The following is a 22047-nucleotide window of genomic DNA, read 5'->3' as shown; positions in this document are numbered from 1 at the left end:
TGGCTAGAGTATGAACCTCGGCGTAAAACATGTCCTGAGTCACTGGCTGTGTGATCTGGAATAAAAATCTCAACACTGGCGTTCTGTTTCTCCAAGATTTCACGGTTAGCCTGAAGAGAGCTGAGTTGGGTGCAGACAGCTGGCTGAGGCCGGGCTGGATCGTTATTCCCTGAACCAGCCCCCAGAGTCTGCTGAAAGGTCATGCAGTGGATATTTCAGGTGCACACTGATGAGCTAGTTGGACGCACGCTTGAAGAATGATGGTAACAACAAACTTACGGATTTATGTTCGCAAGGCCAGGCCTCTTGAAGCTGTTCATTTCCTGGTCAGTCCCTTAGCACGAGGTGAGGAGTAGAGACAGCTGTCCTCTACAGTCAAGTTTTTGCTGTGCTGTGTTTGCAATCTAAATGCAGCTGTCTAACCCAAGTGTCCATTCACAGATGAATGGATAAAGAAGATGTGGCACATATATACAATGGAATATTACTCAGCCATAAAAAGAAACGAAACTGAGTTATTTGTAGTGAGGTGGATGGACCTAGAGACTGGTCAGAAAGAGAAAAACAAATACCGTATGCTAACACATATATATGGAATCTAAAAACAAAATTTCCTGATGAACCTAGTGGCAGGACAGGAATAAAGACATAGACGTAGAGAATGGACTTGAGGACACTGTAGGGGAGGGGGAAGCTGGGGCGAAGTGTGAGTAGCATCGACATATATACACTACCCTATGTAAAATAGATAGCTAGTGGGAAGCAGCCGCATAGCACAGGGAGATCAGCTGGGTGCTTTGTGACCACCTAGAGGGGTGGGATAGAGAGGGTGGGAGGGAGGCTCGAGAGGGAGTGGATATGGGGATGTACGTGTGCATGTGGCTGATTCACTTTGTTGGGTGACAGAGGCTAGCGCAGTATTGCGAAGCAGTTATACTCCAATAAAGATCTATTAAAAAATAATAGTAAAAATAAAAATAAATGCAGCTGAGATTACCTCATCCTTCTGGATTTTGCTGCTATTAGATGGTAGAAACTGCTGACTGAGTAGCCCAGCTACCACTTCTGGACTCATGGGAACTAAATCCAGAAAGTATATATAGAGAGAGAGACTATGTAATACATATAGAATACATAGTATTATACATATACAACACATACATTATATAAATTATATAATTTATAATGTATAACTTATATAATATCTCATATGACATTGTATAATGCCTAATGTGTGTGTGTATATATATATATATATATATCAAAGCCCAATTACTAGCTGCACATACACAAAAATACACAAAAGTGAAAACTATTTATAGATCAAAACAAGTACTTATATGACTGAATTAATACATGGCATGGATATAAAACACCCAGGAGAATAAATTTTAAAGAAATACAAACTTTATCTAATTATAGTTCTTGAGAGGAAACATGGTGGAAAGAGCTTGGTTTTCCTCCAGCTCTGCCACTAACTAGCTCAGTAAATCTACAAGATCCAGTGAGGTCCATAACAAGCTTATGGGTCAGACAATTTAAATTATGGTGAGGCAGGGCACTGATACGTGCAATACAATTCACATGTGCAACAAAAACAAAAGTCCTTTTTGTCCCATAACTAATCACATCTTTATGGGGCTCTCATTCCCACCAATAGTGGAAAAAGGAAATAAATATGACAATTCAAGGTTATTTAGTTTCAAGTTTTAAAAAGCCTCCTTCAGTGTAAAACTTCATTTGAGCAAATAGTCTACTCAAACTCCCTCTCAGCAGCTTTTCCCTCTTTCTTCAATTTCAGTGTTCTCCTATTCCCTCCTTCTTCACAGTATAGTATCTGAGTATGCATCCTCTCCTCATAGGACTGGGCCATCTAGTCTACCTGCTTTCCTTACCTCACAGTTCTACGATGCAAGTGTTGGTGCAGACAGGCTCCTAGGCACTCTCTACCAGTGTCTGTGGAGATGCAGCTAATCCTGGTGACGTAGGGTGTCATGCTGGCCCCTGCTCCTCAATCTCCTAAATAAAGTGGTCAAAAGAGTTCCAGAAATAAATGTCTGAGAAAGTACAAGAGATGGAATCTTATTCATCATTCCAACTACACCCACGACATCAATAACCATTTACAGTAGGTGACTCAACATGTTTTATCTCCAGCCCAGACTACTCCTACATCTGACATATGTAGCCAAGTGAAACTCATATCTCTATATGGTGTCAACTTGAATATACTCAACCAAATTCATAACCTTAATCTCCCCAAATCTGGCATTCTCTTGGAATTCCTTAAAACAATAAGTGCATTTACCATCCCCCAGCTATTCAAGCTAGAAATTTAGAGCTAATACTGGCAAGTCTCTCTACCTCAGCCTCTTTATATAATTCATCATCAGGTCCTATTTCTTTGACCTCCTAATTACCTCACAAATCTGCCCCTTTCCCTCTGTCTTCACTGCCACCTCCTGCTCCAAGTCACCATTGTCCCTCATTTGGACTGCTTCAAACCAGTCAGGTGGCTGGTTTACCTGTGTCCACTCTGGCCTTCTTCTAATCCCTTCTTCCCACCTCAGCCAGAGAGATGTGTGCCAATCAGCTCACACATACACATACACACACACACACACACACACACACACACACACACACACACACACACACACACACACACACACACACACACACACACACACACACCACACACCACACACATACTCCTCTTAAGACTCTAGCTGGTGTCCTATTACTCTAAGGTAAAGACCAAAGTATTTAACATGCCTCTCAGAATCCTGCGTCTTCTGGTCCCCTGCAGCCTCCCTTCACACACTCCCCTTCACTCTCATTCTGGTGACACTGGTGTGATTTCAGTCTCTCAATCTGAAAGGCTTCCTCCTGACACAGGGCCTTTGTGTATACTATTCCCTCTGTCTTGAAGGCTCCTCTCCCCACTTAACCCTCCTTTGCCTGGCTAACAGAACTCTTCCTTCTGATCTCACCTGATCATCATTTCCTCAGGGAGCCTTTTCTAACCTTCCTAAAAATGTAAAATCATCTTGTCATATGTACTTCTTCTCAGTGGTAAGTTTACATGTATGTATATGATTTTTTGATTAATGTATCTCTCTCTCACTAGACTGTAAACTTCATGAGAGCAGAAAAATCATCTGTTTTGGTTCACAATTTTCTCCTTAGCACTCAAAACAATGTATGGTACATAGTAAGATGCTTCCGCATATATTTTCATTTCTATTCATTGTATACATAACTGAATGAATAAAATCCCACCAGAAACTGATGATTATATTTTTAAAAACTCAGTTATTGATGTTTGTGGCGTTGACTCTCAACAGGAGAAATGTTTTCAGACCAGAGAATGAGTGCAGTCTATACCACCTGTTCGCCAGGTAACCTTTGGAAAATCATTTACCACAGCAGTTGCATTATAATAATAATACCAGTTTTCAAGCACAGGGCTATAGATAAACTGTCAAGTGCTATACAAATGTAAGACATTATGATTTATTAGCAAAGTTTAAAAGCTTTTTATGCAAAGGCCACCAAAAAATACATAAAAACACAAACTTAATGTTGAGAAAAGCCTTATGATTTCCTCCCACATGCTTCAATTTTATATTAGTTGATATTGATGCTTAATCAAATGATACACTGAAATATTTATGGAACATTCTTTAGGTTCCAATACCTTGAAAAAAATCTCTTTATTTCCTATTTTTTAATCATTATTATAGTTAAGTGGGTGAAATCAGTCCCTTCCTCATAGCTGAGGAAACTGAGCTTTAAGAGAGCAAGTACGTTGTCCAAGGTCACAAGCTAATAAGGGATGAACTAGGGTTCCAACACCTGTTCTGTGACTTCAAAATCCATCCATGCTCTGGAACTCTGGATAAATTTAAAGGAGAAATTTTATCAAACAAAAGTAGCATTTCACTTTTTTGTGGAGGATCCATATTGAAACCAGAATTACTAGCCTAGAAAATGGCCTGCAAGAAATATCCCAAACACTTGAGGAAAAAAACTATAGAAATGGTAATCATGAAGAAAAATTTTAGAGACTTAGAGTCTATATCCAGGAGACCTAATATATGAATAACAGATATTTTAGAAGGATAAAGGGAGATAGATGAGAGGAGGTAGTATTTAGACAAATAAAAGGAAAAATGTTTCTGAGATAATGGAAGACTTTGGTCTGCAGATTGAAAGGGCTCTCTGATTTCAAGGACAGGAATAAGAAAAAGAGACACTGAGGCATGCTGTAATAAAGTTTTTGATCTCTTAAGGATAAAGAGAGATATCTTACAAGCTCCCAAGCAAAACAACAATAACAACTACTACCTACACAGGAAGAAAAAAATCAGACTAGCATTTATAACATTGGAAGTTAAACAGTAGAATCAAATCTACAGCTAAGAGCAAAGACTGCAACTTAGTTCTATGCCCTATCAAGCTATGATTGCCCTTTCAGGATGTGCAAGACCCCAGAGAGTGCATCACCTATATATTCCATCTAAGGAAAATACTCAGGAACATTAACCAACTAATAAGTGAAACCAAAAACTGACCGAAAGATGGAAAAAGAGAAAGATAAAAGAGCAGTGAAGAAAATAAACATGATGTATTTGTACATAAAGATGGATAGAGATTGACAGCTGAAGATACAGACATAAAAAGATGAGGATAAACTACATGATATTGCTTACCTAAGGGGTAAAGAAGGCTTTTGAAATAGCAGGGACATACTCTAAGGAAAACTCTAATAGGTACTAAATTGTGATAACAAAATCTAGGCATTTGGAAAAACGAAAAGCATTCCAAAAGATTAACGGTAGCAAGAGGGGAAAGAAAGGTGAGAGAAGTGAAAGTATTTTAATGGCCTCATCCTGTAGGGCAGGGAGAACTGGAGAAACAGCATCAAACAATGAGTGCACACCAAGTCAGGGTTTATTCATCTGGTGGAAGACAACCATTACTAAAAGAGAAAAATACACAAGAAATTCCAATTTAACAAGGGGAAAGAAATAGAATGAATATAAACTTAAACCAGCTAGGCTAAGAAAAAGGAAACAGAAGAAATAAGAAAATGACTAATGAAATGCAAAGATTGAAGAAATAAAGTCATTACATTGAATGTGAATAGACTGAAGTGTCCTATTAAAATATAAAGACTGTTGGATTACGTTGTATACATTTTGTTATTTGCAAACTTGCATTTAAGTTGAAGTGGTAAAGAAGATGGAAAATAAAAGGATCAGCAAGGAGATACCAGACAAGAAAACAGAAATGGCAACATTAATAACATATAAGGTGGAATTTAAGGCTAAAACATTATATACGATTGAAAGAATCACTATGTTTTGATAAAAAGTATAATTGAGGAATTTAGCTAAATCACTACAAACTATACATACTAAAAAAATTGCAGCTAAATATGTGAATCAAAAACTATTAGATATACAAAGAAAACTTGAAAAACACAATTGAAATAGGAGACTTCAATACAATTCTTTCAGAACCTAGTGGTCAAAAGTTAGTTAAGGTTACAGAAAAATTTAATAATACGGTCAATAAGGTTGATTTAATAAATTATGTGGTAGGGTAGAGGAACTAGTTTGTACCAGCTTTTGGAAGCCAATTGTGAGTATCTCTTCCCATCTTCATATTCAGTGATGTCACATTAGTAACTAGAAATAGGTCATGGTGGGAGTATATACACCATGGAAAACAAATGCTACAAGTGCTACAAATCGTATCTAGAGATTTGGTTGTTAAACATTTATCAGCACACCACTGAGTCTCTGCATGAACATTTACGATCAAATAAGGATACAATTTTTCTTGTATATCAATGGAACATGTTGAAAAGTTAATCATGTATTCGATTCAAAAACTTAATGGATTCCAAAAATGAAGATTTTTACAAACTATGTCTTTTTGATCATACACCAATGAAACTTGAAATAAGTGACAAGAATTACCACTGAAAAATTTAGAAACATATTTCTAGTAAGTCTTAGATCAAAAAAGTACAATAAAAGAGAAATCAGTATCATCTAGAAAGCAACGAGAGAACCATTTATTCAGAATCTATGGGATAAAGGGAAAGCTCTTCTTCATAGAAATGTTATAGCCTTAAATGCCTTTATTATTAAAGAAGAATGAGTAAGAAAGAATAATGCAAAGGGGCTAAGTACTAATCTTAAGAAATTGGAAAAAAAAGAACCATAAAATGAACCAAGAAGCAATGATGAGAGAATAAAGATAAAAACTGAAACTAATAAAATAGAAAACAGAAAAAGAAAGGATTGAAAAAAGATAAAGAAATCCACAAACTGGTTCTTTGGAGGAAAAAAATAGATAATTTTTTCCATCAGGCCCTTGAATAAGAAAAAACAAGAGCAAAACTAAAGCAATATTAGAGTTGAGAAAGGAAATATAACCACAGATGTAGGAGCAATTAAAAGAATTGTAAGAGAATATATCACGAAACTGTTTACGATGCATTCAAAACACATTTGAAAATGCTTTTCCTGAAAGCACAAATTCTTTAAACTGACCTAAGAAAAAATGGAAAACTCAAATATTCCAATCATCATAAAACTGGAAAGGAGATTAAAAATCCACCATTCAAAAACGCATCAACACCAGATGGGGTCATAGCCATGTATTGCTATCTTTTAAAGAACAGACAAATATTTATTTAATCCATTCCATTCCTAGGAAGAAGATGAAAATTTCTTCAGTTAAATTTTGGAAGATAAAATTATTCTAACATCAAAACTGATAAAGGTATTAAGCAAAAAAGAAGAAGAAAAAGAGGAAGAGGAGAAGGAGGAAGAAGGGATGGAGGAGGAGGGGGAGGAGAACGAGAAAGAGCCCTTTCCCTTAGATATAAACTCAATAACGACAGGGATGTTTATGCTTAAATACTACAACCTTAGTACCCAGACTGATACATGACATAAAGCAGGTGCTCAATAAACAACATTTGAGTGAATAATGAACCAATTCTCCTCGTGAACATAGATGCCAAAACTAAAAATAAATTTTTTGCCAACAGAATTTGATGACATGTCAAAATATTTATATCATATCAACAGATGCTGATATGATATCCTAATGTCATATAGTATTTTAAATTAACCAGTATTACAGAGGAAATGATATATAATACCAACATTCTTTATTATTTCCATGAAGCATCTAGAAAATCCAGTAAGTAAAAAAAAGTAAAACAATGAATGTGAGCATTAAAAAAGAAAAAAAATAATATGTTATTCCTGATATATGTCTCTATACCTAGAAAACCCAATTATCCTAGAGAAATTTCCATAGGAATTATTAATTGATAAAATCCAAATGCACTGAAATGGGAATAATATCTCATTTTCTAAAACAATGACAAAAAGAAACATGCAAGAGAGCTACTTAAGCATGGAAAGATATATACAAGGTTAGCATTTTGCATTACCATGTGGCAGGGAACGGAATCAAGGAAGAACAGGAAGGAAATGCCAGGTGAAGTTCAAATGCAAAAACTATGTAACAAGTTCAGATTTTAATTTTATTAGTAAAATGGTTCTTAAAAGATGCATTTGTTTATTTTCAATGGATTGCATTGTTCCAAAGGAAGGTATAAAATGAAAGAATTAAGAGGTCATCCTTCCCAACTCCAACTTGAGGTGGTGAGACAGAGGTCGAGAGCATAAGAAGCATAAATTTGAACTCCAACATCTCTCCTTCCAGGGCCCTGGCCTACTTTGCGGCGTAATCTTTCTCTGTAACTTTCTATAGGGTTGCAACTTTCCACCTGTGATACATTAGCCGTAAGAGGGAAGGAACCGGCCAACGTCAGGTGTGTGCTGCTTGATTCGATTTCTCCACCAATGGGCCCCATCAAGGACTGGTTTCATTCCTCTATGTTGCTACTCCAATAACTGCATGATTAAAATGTTTAATTGTTTACTCTCTCTAAGCTTCTTCTAATCCCACTGCATCACACTTATGAAACTAGTAGTCTTACTCTCCTACTGAAGAGCCTTCATTCTAAAGCAGCATCCTCCCCACCACTAGCCACCACCACTCATCTGACCATGGTATTTGATTAAAAGGTAGTTTATCGGGCTTCCCTGGTGGCGCAGTGGTTGAGAGTCCGCCTGCCGATGCAGGGGACACGGGTTCGTGCCCTGGTCCGGGAAGATCCCACGTGCCGCGGAGCGGCGAGGGCCCGTGAGCCATGGCCGCTGAGCCTGCGCGTCCAGAGCCTGTGCTCCGCAACGGGAGAAGCCACAGCAGTGAGAGGCCCGCGTACCACAAAAACAAACAAACAAACAAACAAAAAAACAGGTAGTTCATTGAACACATTGAGATAGGCGCTTATATGACATAATCCATGATTGAATGAACATAATTTTAAAAAAAGAAGAAAAGTCATTCAGATGTGTTAAATTGATGCTAGAAATGTTCAGCATATTTTACTTTATGAAGTAACAAAAATATTAGAGACTTAAATCATCTTAATTTATTAAGATCAAAATTATATATTTAATCTTACATTTTTGTTATAAATTTTGGATATAAAATATTTTACTAAAAGAAGTGGCTTTTTCTTTTATTACAAAGCCTCTAACTGTTAGGAATATTTCTGATTCTGGTACAGTACCAAGATTATTCTTATATTTATTTTCACTATGGCATTATGTAGAAATCCCAGTTCACACAAGTCCATGGAGTAAAAGATAGAAGCACACAGGTTTTATGTCTTGAGATATTTGGATATTTTTAAATTGCACCAACCCAAGAAGTATTCATTGTTTCATCATTGACAACCACCTCTTCCTTTTTCAAGAAACTAAGGGCTTTGATTGTTCATCTTCAATGTTGTAATAGTCCTCCACTGTGTTTTTTAAACTAAGATACATCTTTGAAAAACCACAAATGTGTGCTGTTTTGATTAAAACTCTTTAAGCTATAGCTAGAGTCATGACAGACTAATTTGTTTAGTAAAAATATTGATAACAATTAACATCCAATAGCACAATAACGTTCATCACCCTCAACCACCCTCCTGAAATCAAGGGAGACCTATACGTAGGGATTAGAGAGAAAGTGAGGAAGTCTGGAGCCACTTCCTGGCAGTCCCCACATTACAGCAGAATCCAACCCAGCTGACAGCACAGAACTTACCACAATAAAGGTAAATTTCTTTCTAAAGATCAAGATATCTGGTCTATATACATTTTTTTCTTTTTTTTTTAATTGAAGTAGAGTTGATTTACAAGTTGTGGCAATCTCTGCTGTACAGCCATGACTCAGTTATACACATATAGACATTCTTTTATTCATATTCTTCTCCATATGGTTTATCCCAGGATACTGAATATAGTTCCCTGTGCTATACAGTAGGACCTTGTTATTTATCCATTCCAAATGTAATAGTTTGTATCTACCAACCCCAAACTCCCAGTCCACCCCTCTCCCTCCTCCTCCCCCACACTTGGCAACCACAAGTCTGTTCTCTATGTCTGGTCTATATACTTTTTTAAAGTTTGATTTCTCTTATTAATATGAATTTAACCCAATTCCTTGCAAAACAATATCCATTTGTCCTCTCCCTTCCTCATAGTAGTAAGCAATAAATAGCTGCACACTGAAATCACTCTTTTCTAGTCCCCAGATTTCCCCCTTGTCCACCAAAAAGGATACAGATAGACATTTCAGCCCATCCTGACACAACACATCATTGTTAATACTTAATGAATACCCTGCTTTCCCCACGAGAGTGTAAATTCTGTGAAGTCAGAATCCTTGTCTATCTGGAAACCCAATGTCATCATATCCTGAGTATTATATAGTTCCTGAAACATAATAGGAACTCAGTATTTGTGGAAACAAGAAGAGGAAGAGCTGGGAGGGGAGGGGAGAGGAAGAAAGGAAAGAAGGAAGTCAGGAAGCAAGCAGGCATATAATAATAAATGATAATAAATGGTGGCTTATTATTCAAAAAGTAGGTGTGATTATTATTGCTGTCGCTATGCACGTTTTATGAAGGGGGTTGTAAATCCATTTGCCTGCATTTACAAAGACATCATTAGTCCTTCAGATGTTCTGTTGGACCTTAGCCACAACAGAATCATATTTCCAGGCTAACGTCTCTGAAAGAAATTTATTTTGGCTTCTGTTTATTTCTAAGCTAAGTATAGGGTAACCATATTTTAAAACAAACAAAAAAAACTGTCTCTGAAGCTATCTGAACCAAGAACAGCAAGTTCTGTTTTTATGAGGAAATGGATTTTCCATTAAATGGAAAACAGTATTTTTTTAAATTTATGTTTAAATTTAGAGTACTGAAAGTCCAATTTAAGAATGTTTTCTGACCATGGAAAGATCAACTTCCCTCAATTGTGAAGAATGCCAATTTTCATTGACTTCATATTTTCACTCTAAGTATTGTGTCCTTCTGAGCTAGGAAAACAAGCAAAGGCATTCTATTAGGCTTTAAAGTTTCTCTCACAGTCCATATAATCATCTCAAGAGTACTGTTCTATTTTAGCACATTTTTGGAAAAGTTATCATACTCAAAAAATATGGCTATTTGTCAACATCCTCTTTCCTCTGTAGCAAGATGAATTTTCCCCTGCCTTTGCTCACCAGGAATCCTTTCTCATTGTGTGAAGTCATTTTAAACTGAAGAAGTAATTCTCCATCTCTGCTGATTTTAACCAGGAATGGAAGTTATGTATCAGGAGTATCAGCACTTTCCTATCCCTTGCCCGTATCAGACATCACTAATCAATCATGGTAAATCCAGAGCCTGGATTTGATCACAGAATTCATATCAACATAGGCTTTCAGGCAGTCACCTGCAATTAATTAGACTATTTATATGAGTCTAAACTTGTTTTGCCATTTCTGGTCTAGAAACTACCTGAAAGCAGTGAGGTCTATTAGATATCTTAAGATTCATTTTAGTTCTATTATTCATTCTTTTTTTTTTAACATCTTTATTGGGGTATAATTGCTTTCCAATGGTGTGTTAGTTTCTGCTTTATAACAAAGTGAATCAGTTATACATATACATATGTTCCCATATCTCTTCCCTCTTGCATCTCCCTCCCTCCCACCCTCCCTATCCCACCCCCCTAGGTGGTCAGAAAGCACTGAGCTGATCTCCCTGTGCTATGCGGCTGCTTCCCACTAGTTATCTATTTTACATCTGATAGTGTATATATGTCCATGCCACTCTCACTTTGTCACAGCCCAAGGATCTAGGAGAGACAATTCAAGCAATCTTCCATACTCTAGAATAATAAAACATCAACATTCTTTGTGCTGATGTCAGCAATCAAGTTAGAGAGTAGTGACCAGGTATAAGTTTAAGTAGTAGGAGTTGTGTGTCCTGGGAAAGACATGTAACCCCATTTATCTTCTGTAAAATTGGAATGAAACTCCACGACCTGAATTACACTATCCTTCCCCAACCCAGCCTTTCAGTGATCAAGATTTCAGGGTCTATTTAGATCTTGTATAAATACAAGAAAAATGAATTACACGAGAGGTAGGTAAAATGTATGCTACTAGAAATGTGGAGTAAAGTTGGTCTTGGGGAAAAGGGAATGGAAATAAAATCCTAAGAACAAAGGGACAGAGTATGGAGCTAACCCTGCCACCCAGGTTGACAGAACATGGGACAAGAAAGGAAAAAATGCTGCTGCAGGATGGAAGGTCCAGGGTGGGACGACGTGAAATTGATGAGAGGATGGGGGAGAAACAGAAACTCTGCTTCTGAATCTTGGTTCTAGCTATTTAGGAGACATTTTGTTACCATCAGTGAGTGAAGTGATGGGTAGTGGTGAAAAATGGTATATACTACAATGAGATATACAACCAATGATATATGCATCCAGCTGGATATCAACCTTTGGAATCTCCAGATGTTTGGCTGGTTCTATTACAGATACAAGCTAGGGCAATAGAACAAAGTGAGTTACCTCAAGTACCAATACCCCAATACCAAGAAATATCTCAAAATCAATCTTAGCTACAAAATATTTGAATCTGTGACTCTAGAACTATATCCACTATACCTTTTCTAGTTTTCCTCTTCACATCATTTCACATCATGTACTAGAGATGACAAAAATGCTGTCATGAGATGAATGCTGCGAGTGACAGTGCCCCTTGAGCCCCATCATATAGAGAAATACTGAAGCACCGCCACTCCCTCCAGGACAGGCCCATGACTCACAGAATACCTGCCAGACCCATATGATGGTTTAGGAAGATGCAAAATCTTACCCATATTTTTCTGTTTTGCCAAATATACAACAAAATGAATCAAATGAATGGGTGTACTCAGTGTTCCTCTCCCCAGCACCAAGCTTTTTTCCTTTCGGGAGGGGGCAGCTTTAAGAGTGGGACACTGCCTTGGTTTCCTTTTTAATCTCTCTGCTCTCACATCAGAGCAGTAGAAATCTAGAAACTGTTACCAATTTTTCCCTGGTCCAACTGGATTGCAGGAGAGAAGAATCAAACAGTCAAACCTAACAGTCTGCAACAGTCAGAGTTCTTCTGAGAAGCAGAATCATTCATATATATATATGTATCCATAAATATATGTATATGAATCCATAAATATATGTATATGTGTATATCCATATACATGGAGAGACATGGACAGATATAGATATAGGAGATACACACACACACATATATATATCCTATGTGTGGTATATACCTATATATGGTATATCCTATTTTATATATATGGAAAGATTTATTTTAAGGAATTGGCTTATTCAATTATGCGAGTTGGTAAGCCTAAAATCCCTAATATAATATTGTTAGTGAAGTATACTTCAATTAAAAAGAAGTCCCTAGGGCAGACCAGCAACCTAGAAATTCAGGCAAGAGGTGATGCTGTAGTCTTGAATCCAAAATCTACAGGGCAGGCCAGCAGGCTGGAAACTCTGGCAAGATTTCTATGTTCCAGTCTTAAGGCAGAATCCCTTCTTTTCTTGAAACCTCAGTTTCTGTTTTTTAAGGTCTTAAGTGATTATATGAGTCCCAGTCACATTATAAAGGGTAATCTCTTTTACCTGAAGTCAACTGGAACTGTACATGTTAATCACATCCACAAAGTACCTTCACAACAGTATCTAAAGCAGGGTTCGATCAAACAACTGGGCACCATAGTCTAGCCAAATTGACACATAAAATTTTACCATCACCCAGTCCTACTGATGTCTCAAACTATTGATCTTCTAGAATTTAATTATTTAGGTATCATTCTACCAGAGTAATAAATATATAACTTTTCTTGTAAAAGAAATTCAAGAAATGTCAAAATGATCATTTCATACACTTGGCATAGCTCTTTTAGTGGTAAAGGAGAAAATTATGTCACAAGTAAGCTTTAGAGTTGTTTAAAGAAAAAGCTCTAAAATATTGCAAGGTTCTTCTTTATAAATATAGGAATAAATTGGTAGAATGTTTTGGAAAGCATTCTAAGGTCAGATATCCAATGCCATATCGCCACAGAAGTACAGGACAGGAATTGAAGCAACACAGGCAAAAATCAACACACACATAATACTCACTACACCAGAAACCTGAGGATTTTTTCCCCTTTTATATGGAAGAGAAATGCAACTTTTTTCAGGAGTTTACATTCTCTGTGATTTTTTTTGATTTCAGAAAATAAGATCAAGAAAAAAATGAAAATGCTTTATTATTGCCAAAAATTCAACAATAAGTAGAGAAAATGTGGGATTGACTTATTCTATGACACCACAGATTCAACATCCTATGGTTCTAAAAGTCCCTTTCATTTATCCATTAATGTTATTGAACATTATTGCATGCCTGCTATGTCCCAGGCCCTCTCTTATGTGCTGGCAATGCAGAGATTCCCAGCACCATGGCAGAGATCCTGAGAAGGAACTGTCTGTGTTTATGAAATAACTGTGAAGCAGTGAGGTAACATTTTTTTCTCTGCATAAATGCATAAACATTGCGTAAATGGCTACCACCACCTGCCAGATAGGTGACTCTACCAAGCTGAGGCGATGTTTGTATGTTTAGGAACATCCCTCTTTAAAGTATGCCTACCTCCTGACACACCCACCAACCACACTCCCAAACCCATTATTTTTCCCCCTCCTGGTCCCTTGGAGTTTTTCCCCAACATAGCGTATCATTTACCTGTGTTTGTCTGTTTCTTGTTTACCATGCTAACTCCCGCTCTTGGCACAGTGCCTAGAAAAGGGCAAGAGATTCAGTTACTTGTTGAGTGAATGAATGAATGGCATTTCACAATTATATATATGCCCAAACCTGAACTGAGTCGAGGGGTTGAAGAAAACATATCCTACCCCCGACCAAAGAGGCATCCCCAACCATGGGCTGTCTCTATTACTAGCCCCATCTTTGAAACATGCTATGCCAAGAACAGTGGGGACACTTTCTTAACCTGAGAGAATTAAGATTTATTGCCCTAAGGCATCCACTGTATGTCATAAATTAATGTCTCTCTTATTCATCTAGAATGTTCTATATTATCCTGAGGGAATCTGAGAAAATCGGCACCCAAATCCTTTTCTGTGTTCAGTTGAGAAAGGCTGAGTGGAGGTACACCCCACACGGCTCGGTGGCAAACCTTCCAGACTGTATAAATGCAATTACACTGACCAACTGTGCATAATTACTCTTTCCTCTTGGCTATCTCCCTACACGTCCTTCTATCCCATTTAACTCTGACCATTTTAATTCTGCACTGGTGGCAGCAACACTCAGCTCTGTCGTTTTAATGCATCACTGTGAGGTAACATCTCTTCTCTCCTAAGTCAAAGGCCTCTTTGTCAACTTTTCTAGTGCATCATTATGGGGCCCTGGGCAGGGGGAGTTCCAGGCTTCCAGTCCCTTCTTAGAGTAGCCATGCTCTTCATGCAGTTTCTGATATTTCTGAGTTAGCCATAGAGGACAGTCAATGTCAGGAATTTCAGGAGATGAGGGAGGTGGGGTGAGCCTAGAACCCCTCTATCAAGTCTGTTGCATTGTACTCAGCAATAGCAGCTAATTCAGGAACAGCCAGGATACCAGGTGGAGGAGAGGGCGAGCAGTACCGAGTGTTCCCTACGCAGTAGCCGCCTGCTGGCCGGCTGACTCACCATCTTATTTTCCTTTCATCATTCTGAGAAAAATAGGACTCCCTCTCCCTATGTTATGCTGCTCTCGGTAGGAGCCCAAACCTCAAAGAAGCTGGGACAAGAAGGTGAAAACAAGGATGTTTGATCACTTTATAGGAAGCCTTGATATAAGCAGAAAAGAGCCTACTTCTGCTTCCATTAAACAAAAAGTGGCTCAGTGGTCTGCTTAATCAGGATACCACTTGGATATTTTCTCAGCTATTTTACCATTTTCATCTTTCAAACATTCTTTCAAGACAGATGTGACAGGAACAGTGCAACCTGTGTGTCTCTCCAGGAACAATAAGTAGAGAATTATTATAGATACAGGAGAGGTGAGTTTTGCATCTATCCTTATGGTGCTACTGAATTTCTAAAGTTAAGATCCTCGTCTAACATCCCAAGCAGGATACATACGTAACAGTCTAGAGTGGTTTTCTGATGCCATTCCAAATACTTGTGGGAATAAGTGATGCTGATTAATAAAACAAATCATTCAGTTAGAGTTTGTCTTTGTGTGTGAGAGATGTTTGCCATTGCTGAATAGGTTGAAAAATAAAAGATCAGCCCTACACAGACTACTCCCTTCCTCTCCAAAGCCTAGTCTGCTGTGGGCGTGTGGACCAGACCAAGTAGGTCCCCATTCGGCATGGTTGACAGAGGAAAATGAGATAAAGTGTACTTCCACACTGCTTGATGACTTTTCTCTTCAGAGGAACTATCAGAAGCATAATGTATTTGGTCATCTAAACACAGTACTTATTAAACATAAATGTATATTGTAATAGCAATAAAAGCAAATACTGTGAGCGAGCAGGTACTATTTTAAGCATTTTGCATGTGTCAGTTCATTTAATCCTCACAAGACCCCCATGCAATAGATGCTACTATTAATCTCATTTTACATATTAAGAAACTAAGGCACGGAGAGGAAAGTAACTTACCTAAGATCACATGATGAGCAGGTACAGTTGTCCCTCGGTATCCGTAGGGGATTGGTTCCAGGGCCCCTCATGGATACCCAAATCCATGCACGTTCAAGTGCCTGATATATTAGAAAATGGCCGAGTACAGTCCCTCCTCCCTCCTTATCCGCGAAACCTGCGGTTAGGGAGGGCTGACTGTATTTTGAAATAATATTGAAACAAAGATAGGTGAAGAACAGTACCTCTTGCCACTAAATTTTGTTTCCATCGTCACTTAACTAAACCTTGGTTTAGGAAAATTTTTATTTTCTCGAAAAAAGAGATAATTCCATGCCTGAGGCCAGGGCTCCTCTCCTAACTATTTGTAGTTTGCGTGTTATATAACACAGGGTGTGTCCTCCTGCTGACAGAGTTAAATTGAGGCTAGTTCTCACTAAATATTCATACTATGGGTGAAGAAAACTGCTATCTGTTCCTGGGGGTTGTGTTACCTGTGGTGATTCCATACTCTATTTCTTTTTCTGCAACAGAAAGAGGAAAATTGAGACTTTTGAAATCCCCAAGAGTTTCCCCAAAATGGCTATTCTAGCCATTAATCATGACTCAACCTAAAAACTCATGAAGGAACCAAGTTGCTGATTCATTCAAATAGCCCTCCTCCCCGGGCCCAGGAGTTGCCTGCTTAGCTGTGCTTAGCAAAAATGATTCCTTACTGGGGCCTTTGCTCCTGGAACATTTAAAAGCACAATTTAGAAAGAGCAGTAGCTTTTAAATACAGTTACATACTGCTTCCCTCACTAGGTGCAAATGTCTTATGAATTTTAAGTGAGACTTTTACCTAAACCACTATACAGACCTCGGTTTCCAAAACAGAATTTGCCACATTTTAAGTCCTAGGTAAATTCTAGCTAACAAATGGCCTCAAGTTCCAGTACATGCAACAAGGAAAATGTATAGCTCCTTAGCTTGTGTTTTACTTCCTACTTTCCTCCCCAAATGATGAGGCTACTATAATGAAGGATTCTAGACTCCCAAGCTTTTAAACAAGGGTCCATTTAGTGCTGGCAACAGAAAGCAACACACTATTTCTCTCCCTTCTCCTACCCCCATCTGCCCCTTGACCCTCCAGATGGAAGCATCTCAAGGACATGTCCTGTGGTTTATTGAATACAGCAGGTCAGAGAATTCTCAGACTAGTCCTAAGTACGTGGCTTGTTGTAGGGACTCACGGGTATTTGTCTGGGAGGACACATTAAGAAGATTCACAACACAATGAACCTCATAATCAATAATAGCTACCTTTGAACACTCACTGTGTGCCAGGCACCTTTCTAAATGACTTACATGTTTTAACTCCTTTAGTCTTCACAGGGCAACAATGAGGTAGGTACTCTTCTTATCATCCACATTTTATAGAGGAGAATATTGAAGCACAGAGAGGTTAAGTAACTTGCCAAGGTCACACAGCTGGTTAGAGGCAGAGCCGACCGTTTGGACTCAAGGCATTCCAGCTTCAGAATTCCTGAGTTTAGCCACTGTGTTCCAGCCTCCTCTCAGAGTAGAAGTTTTATGCTGACTGCCCTCCTCTTCCAGGCCTCAGAGATAAAGAAAGAAATGGTCAGCTACATACTTGCCTGGGGGTTCGTGGGAGGGGTAGATTTCAGAAAACCCAGTTCTGGGGGCTTTTGTTTGGTTTTTGGAGGGGGCCATTGTTTCTGTTACTGAAAAAAGACTCTTTATAACAAGTATAATGTTTGTCTAGCAGAGAACCTTTGGACATGTTTATCTGACCTTCCAGGGCAGAAATAAACAAGAGTCGAGATCTGCATTTGCACTTACAGTTCTGACACATTAAGAATCCAATGAATACCCAAAGCACCAACATAGGTCACAAATGATACAAGCAGAGCAGCATACCTGGAGGGTGGGTGATTTCTAAGCCTGTTTTATCCCTCTGCATCCAAACAATATGGATTTGTTGATAGAAACATGTCAGTTTCAACTTTTTCAGTATTCCTGACATTTACTTAGACTCGAGGCATAGAGAAGAAATATTGTAGTCTACAAAAGCAATCAAATCACTGGACTATCTCCACTACAGAGTTTCATACTGGCAAACTCCATTCCTCTTTGGAAATCCAGCACGATTCTGGAATTTTCAGAGCCTAAAATATAAACCAGAGTGTAAGGAGAGCTGGAGCCTTATGTATCTTGCTCACAAATGTGTTGCAGTTGCCTAGCAGCAAGTAGGCACTGAATACACCGACTAAACGTTGGTAAATGAATGAGTTGGGACAACAGAGTTCCCTGTGAGTCTGGTTCCATTCCTGCTTTGAGGCAACCAGGTAAGACTCCTATTCCAATTTATTCTAGAACTTCTGCAGGATATGCAACCTGAAACATAGCAGCCAAGGAAAATCTTTGTCCAAACGCATACCTCTAAGACAATTTCAGTAGCCACAGGACTTGTTGACTATAAGACCAGCATCTGACCACAGGTTAAAGGTAAAGGCCTCTGCCCACCCATGTACCACAAACCCACTTGCAAAGTAATTTAGTGTAACTGGTCTTTGGGGTCAGACTTAAATTCAAATCTGAACTCCACCATTTATGAGCTGCATTTTGAACCTCTCTTAACCTCCTGTTTCCTCATCTTTAAAATCAAGAGAATAATTCATACCAGAGTTGTTGTAAGAATTATATTAGATAATATTTTTTAAAGGCTAGCAGAGTACCTGGCATACAGGAAATGCCTAATAAATGGCTAGGAAGAGTAGAATGGGAAGAGGCTGAATACTTTTTCATTCTAGGCGCCTCCTCCATGTAATTTTTTAAAAGGCTCACAGCACACGGATTAGATGATTACCAATTTGTCTTTCTTTTTTTTTTTAAAAAAAAAACAGTGGGCACTTGGTTTATTTATCTTCCTGAGACTTAATCTATTTTGAATTTCAAATAACATCCTACAGCTTGGCTTGGGTTGTTATTCTTTTTAAATTTATTTATTTATTTTATTTTTGCTGTGTTGGGTCTTCGTTTCTGTGCGAGGGCTTTCTCTAGTTGTGGTAAGCGGGGGCCACTCTTCATCGCAGTGCGCGGGCTTCTCACTATCGCGGGCTCTCTTGTTGCGGAGCACAGGCTCCAGACGCGCAGGCTCAGTAGTTGTGGCTCACGGGCCCAGTTGCTCCGCGGCATGTGGGATCTTCCCAGACCAGGGCTCGAACCCGTTTCCCCTGCATTGGCAGGCGGATTCTCAACCACTGCGCCACCAGGGAAGCCCACCAATTTGTCTTTCAAACAGTCTATGTGTATCCTCCATGTGATACTGAACCTCTCAGAAGAATTGTGATCTCTTCTAGCAATGTGCCAAGGGAGCTTTGGCAAGAGTGGGGCTCATCACCATGGCGCTGGCAAGTCAGTCGTGTTACGCTCATAATGAGAATACGTTTCACTAAATGAAAGGATTTATGTAGTTTCCAGAAATAATTAGCTTGCTGCTAGGCTGGGGTCCTCATTGATGTTACTCTCAGACCACCTTCCCAAATAACTTTAATAAAGAAAAGAACTCTTGACTTTTCCATATTCTGAAGATTTCAATCTAACATGTTATTCTGATAACATATGGAGAAGCCTCTTAGATTATCTTGGTCCCCGTCAGGAATTTTGTTTCCTGTACTGAGAGCATCTTAGTCACAGAAAATATTTGTGCTTATATGGTGATAAGGGCCATAAAATATGAAAAACATGTTTTGCCTATCAAACCATTTAACAAGCGTACAATGATGATTGCTACCACTAGCAATGTGATCCTAAGAGAAGCAGACCCTTGGATTCAAGGAGGAAAGGAAGAGAAATGAAGCTACTATTTTAAAATGCATATAATGTCCCAGAAGCTAGTATATTTAACTACCATCACTCACTGAGTTTCCCATGTGCCAAGCTCTTTGTTAAGCACGTTTATGCCCACGTTCTCTCATTTAATCATCACACCTATTCTCTGACATTGGTAAAAACAGACCCTATTTTCCAACTGGGAAAACCGCAAGGCAAAAGTTAACTTGCCCAAGGTTCCTTATCTAAGAAGTGGCAAGTTCAGAACTTAAACCCTGAAATCTGGATTTGAAGTCTAAGATTTCTCATGCTACCACTTCATGTTTCCTACTGTTGAATTCAGCAGATGGTAAAATCTTGACCCTTACAATTGGAGCAAGTAGGGGTGTAGGATCTCATTTTCTGACTAATATACAGTAACAGATATTATCATATAGGAGGACAACTTCATGACCTCTCTATGTATACCAACAAAATGAAGGTGTACCCCAAATAGTCTGTCAAATGAGGAATAAGCTAGATCTTGATCTCTCTAGAGATCAACGGGTTCCAACAGAACTCTAAAATCCTGGAGTCTCTACTTATAATGATTTTGTTGTGTTTGTATCATGGTCCAGTTTTAGATCAACTGCTTACATATAGTAAGTTTTCCTCACTCATCAACTTCTCCCAACTCATGGCTTTTCCTCCAACACCTTTTCCGTTTACAGGCATACCTCACTTTATTGCGTTTCACTTCATTTCACTTCACAGATACTGTGTTTCTTACAAACTGAAGGTCTGTGGCAATCCTGCATTGAGCAAGTCTATCAGCACCATTGTTCCAACAGCATCTGATCCCGTTTTGCTAATTCTCACAATATTTCAAACCCTCCACCAGCAAAAAAGATTTTGACTTGCTGAAGGCTTAGATAATAGTCTAATTTTTTAGCAATAAAGGATTTTTTAATTAAGGTAGGTACATTTTTTTAGACACAATGCTATTTCACAGGTAATAGACTACAGTATAATGTAAACATAATTTTATATACACTGGGAAACTAAAAAATTCACGTGACTTGCTTTTTTGCAATATTCGCTTTATGGTGGTGGCCTGAAACCAAACCTGCAGTATCTCTGAGGTCTGCCTGTATTTTCATAAATAGGTTTCATAATCAAAAATACAAGAGAATCATAGCAACACTAATTCCACCCCCCAGGACTAGTTCCTGAAGGCATGCTTCAGACCTTGCACTTGCTTTTCAGACAAGAGTGGAAATAATTGGGCTGCACTAGGTCTATTTTTACGAAATTATTCTGAAGAACAGTCATTAAGTTGGGAAGAGTCTACCTTATCCATCTCCACGGGTTTGCTAAATGAGGACAGTGGTTTGTGAAAAAGCAGTTGTGAGCTTTTAAAACCACCATGTTTCATACAGTAGTTGATTTCTTATATACTTCAGTGGGCCTGGTCTCAAAGCCCAGACTTAAAAGAAAAAAAGCCATCACTAGCTCTATTTTAATAACAATTCTTCTCTACAGTATCCAGAACTATGTGACATGCTCAGAAAAAATATCCTTATAAACATATAAATTCACATCATAAAAGCAATGTTGTGATTATTAAACTGTGGGGTAGCCTGTCCATTAGTGGGATATTCGTTTTTATGATGGGTCTCTAAAATGTGGTCCAGAGTGTGAGGTGGACTCGTGCAGCACATGATTTCCCAACAAGGCTCTTTCTTCCTGAGATTTGCAGAGTCACCTCAGTGGTTTTCACAGCTGCAAGTGGTTTAGGGCAACTAGAAGAGTTTCCAGGCCAAAGACGTTGGTTCTAATCCTGGATCTGCTGATAGAATTCACTTCATTTCAATATATTTCCTCATCTCCAACACGTGTGGTTTGGACGAGATGATTTCTGAGGTCCTCCACAAACCTCAAGCTCTAAGGTTCCTTCTTCTACCCTCCCCACCCCCCATCCCATACACACACTGGCTTCTTCCCTTCCCATTGCAAACACCACTGGAAACAGGAGTGACATCTCAGACTGGTCTGATGATCAGACTCCAAGACACTGATAGCGGCACTTTCACTGCTGAGCGGGGTCTCCGTGC

The 22047-nt window shown here is 38.5% G+C and overlaps 1 protein-coding gene across 5 annotated transcripts in view; it reads right to left on the bottom strand.

Moving 5' to 3' along the window:
- Positions 1-22047, bottom strand: part of LOC307175299 (uncharacterized protein) — an 84162-nt gene that overhangs the window by 22660 nt on the left and 39455 nt on the right. For 2 of the 5 annotated variants that reach the window (XR_013824295.1, XR_013824296.1), the window contains 2 exons: positions 14215-14268; positions 1896-2019 (listed from right to left, as the gene is read on the bottom strand). Coding sequence is in view for 1 of the 5 variants with exons in the window: in XM_079900276.1 (XP_079756402.1) it covers positions 14244-14268 (25 nt within the window). In the remaining 4 variants the exon portion in view is untranslated. Of the gene's footprint in view, positions 1-1013; positions 1081-1375; positions 2020-14214; positions 14269-17467; positions 17706-22047 lie in introns of those variants that run through there. The other 3 variants (XR_013824298.1, XR_013824297.1, XM_079900276.1) reach the window with 3 other exon arrangements.

Source organism: Stenella coeruleoalba, assembly GCF_951394435.1.
Source record: "Stenella coeruleoalba genome assembly, chromosome: 16".
Lineage (NCBI taxonomy): Eukaryota > Metazoa > Chordata > Mammalia > Artiodactyla > Delphinidae > Stenella > Stenella coeruleoalba.
Note: the sequence above shows the minus strand (reverse complement) of the source record. Positions and strands in the feature narration are given on the sequence as shown.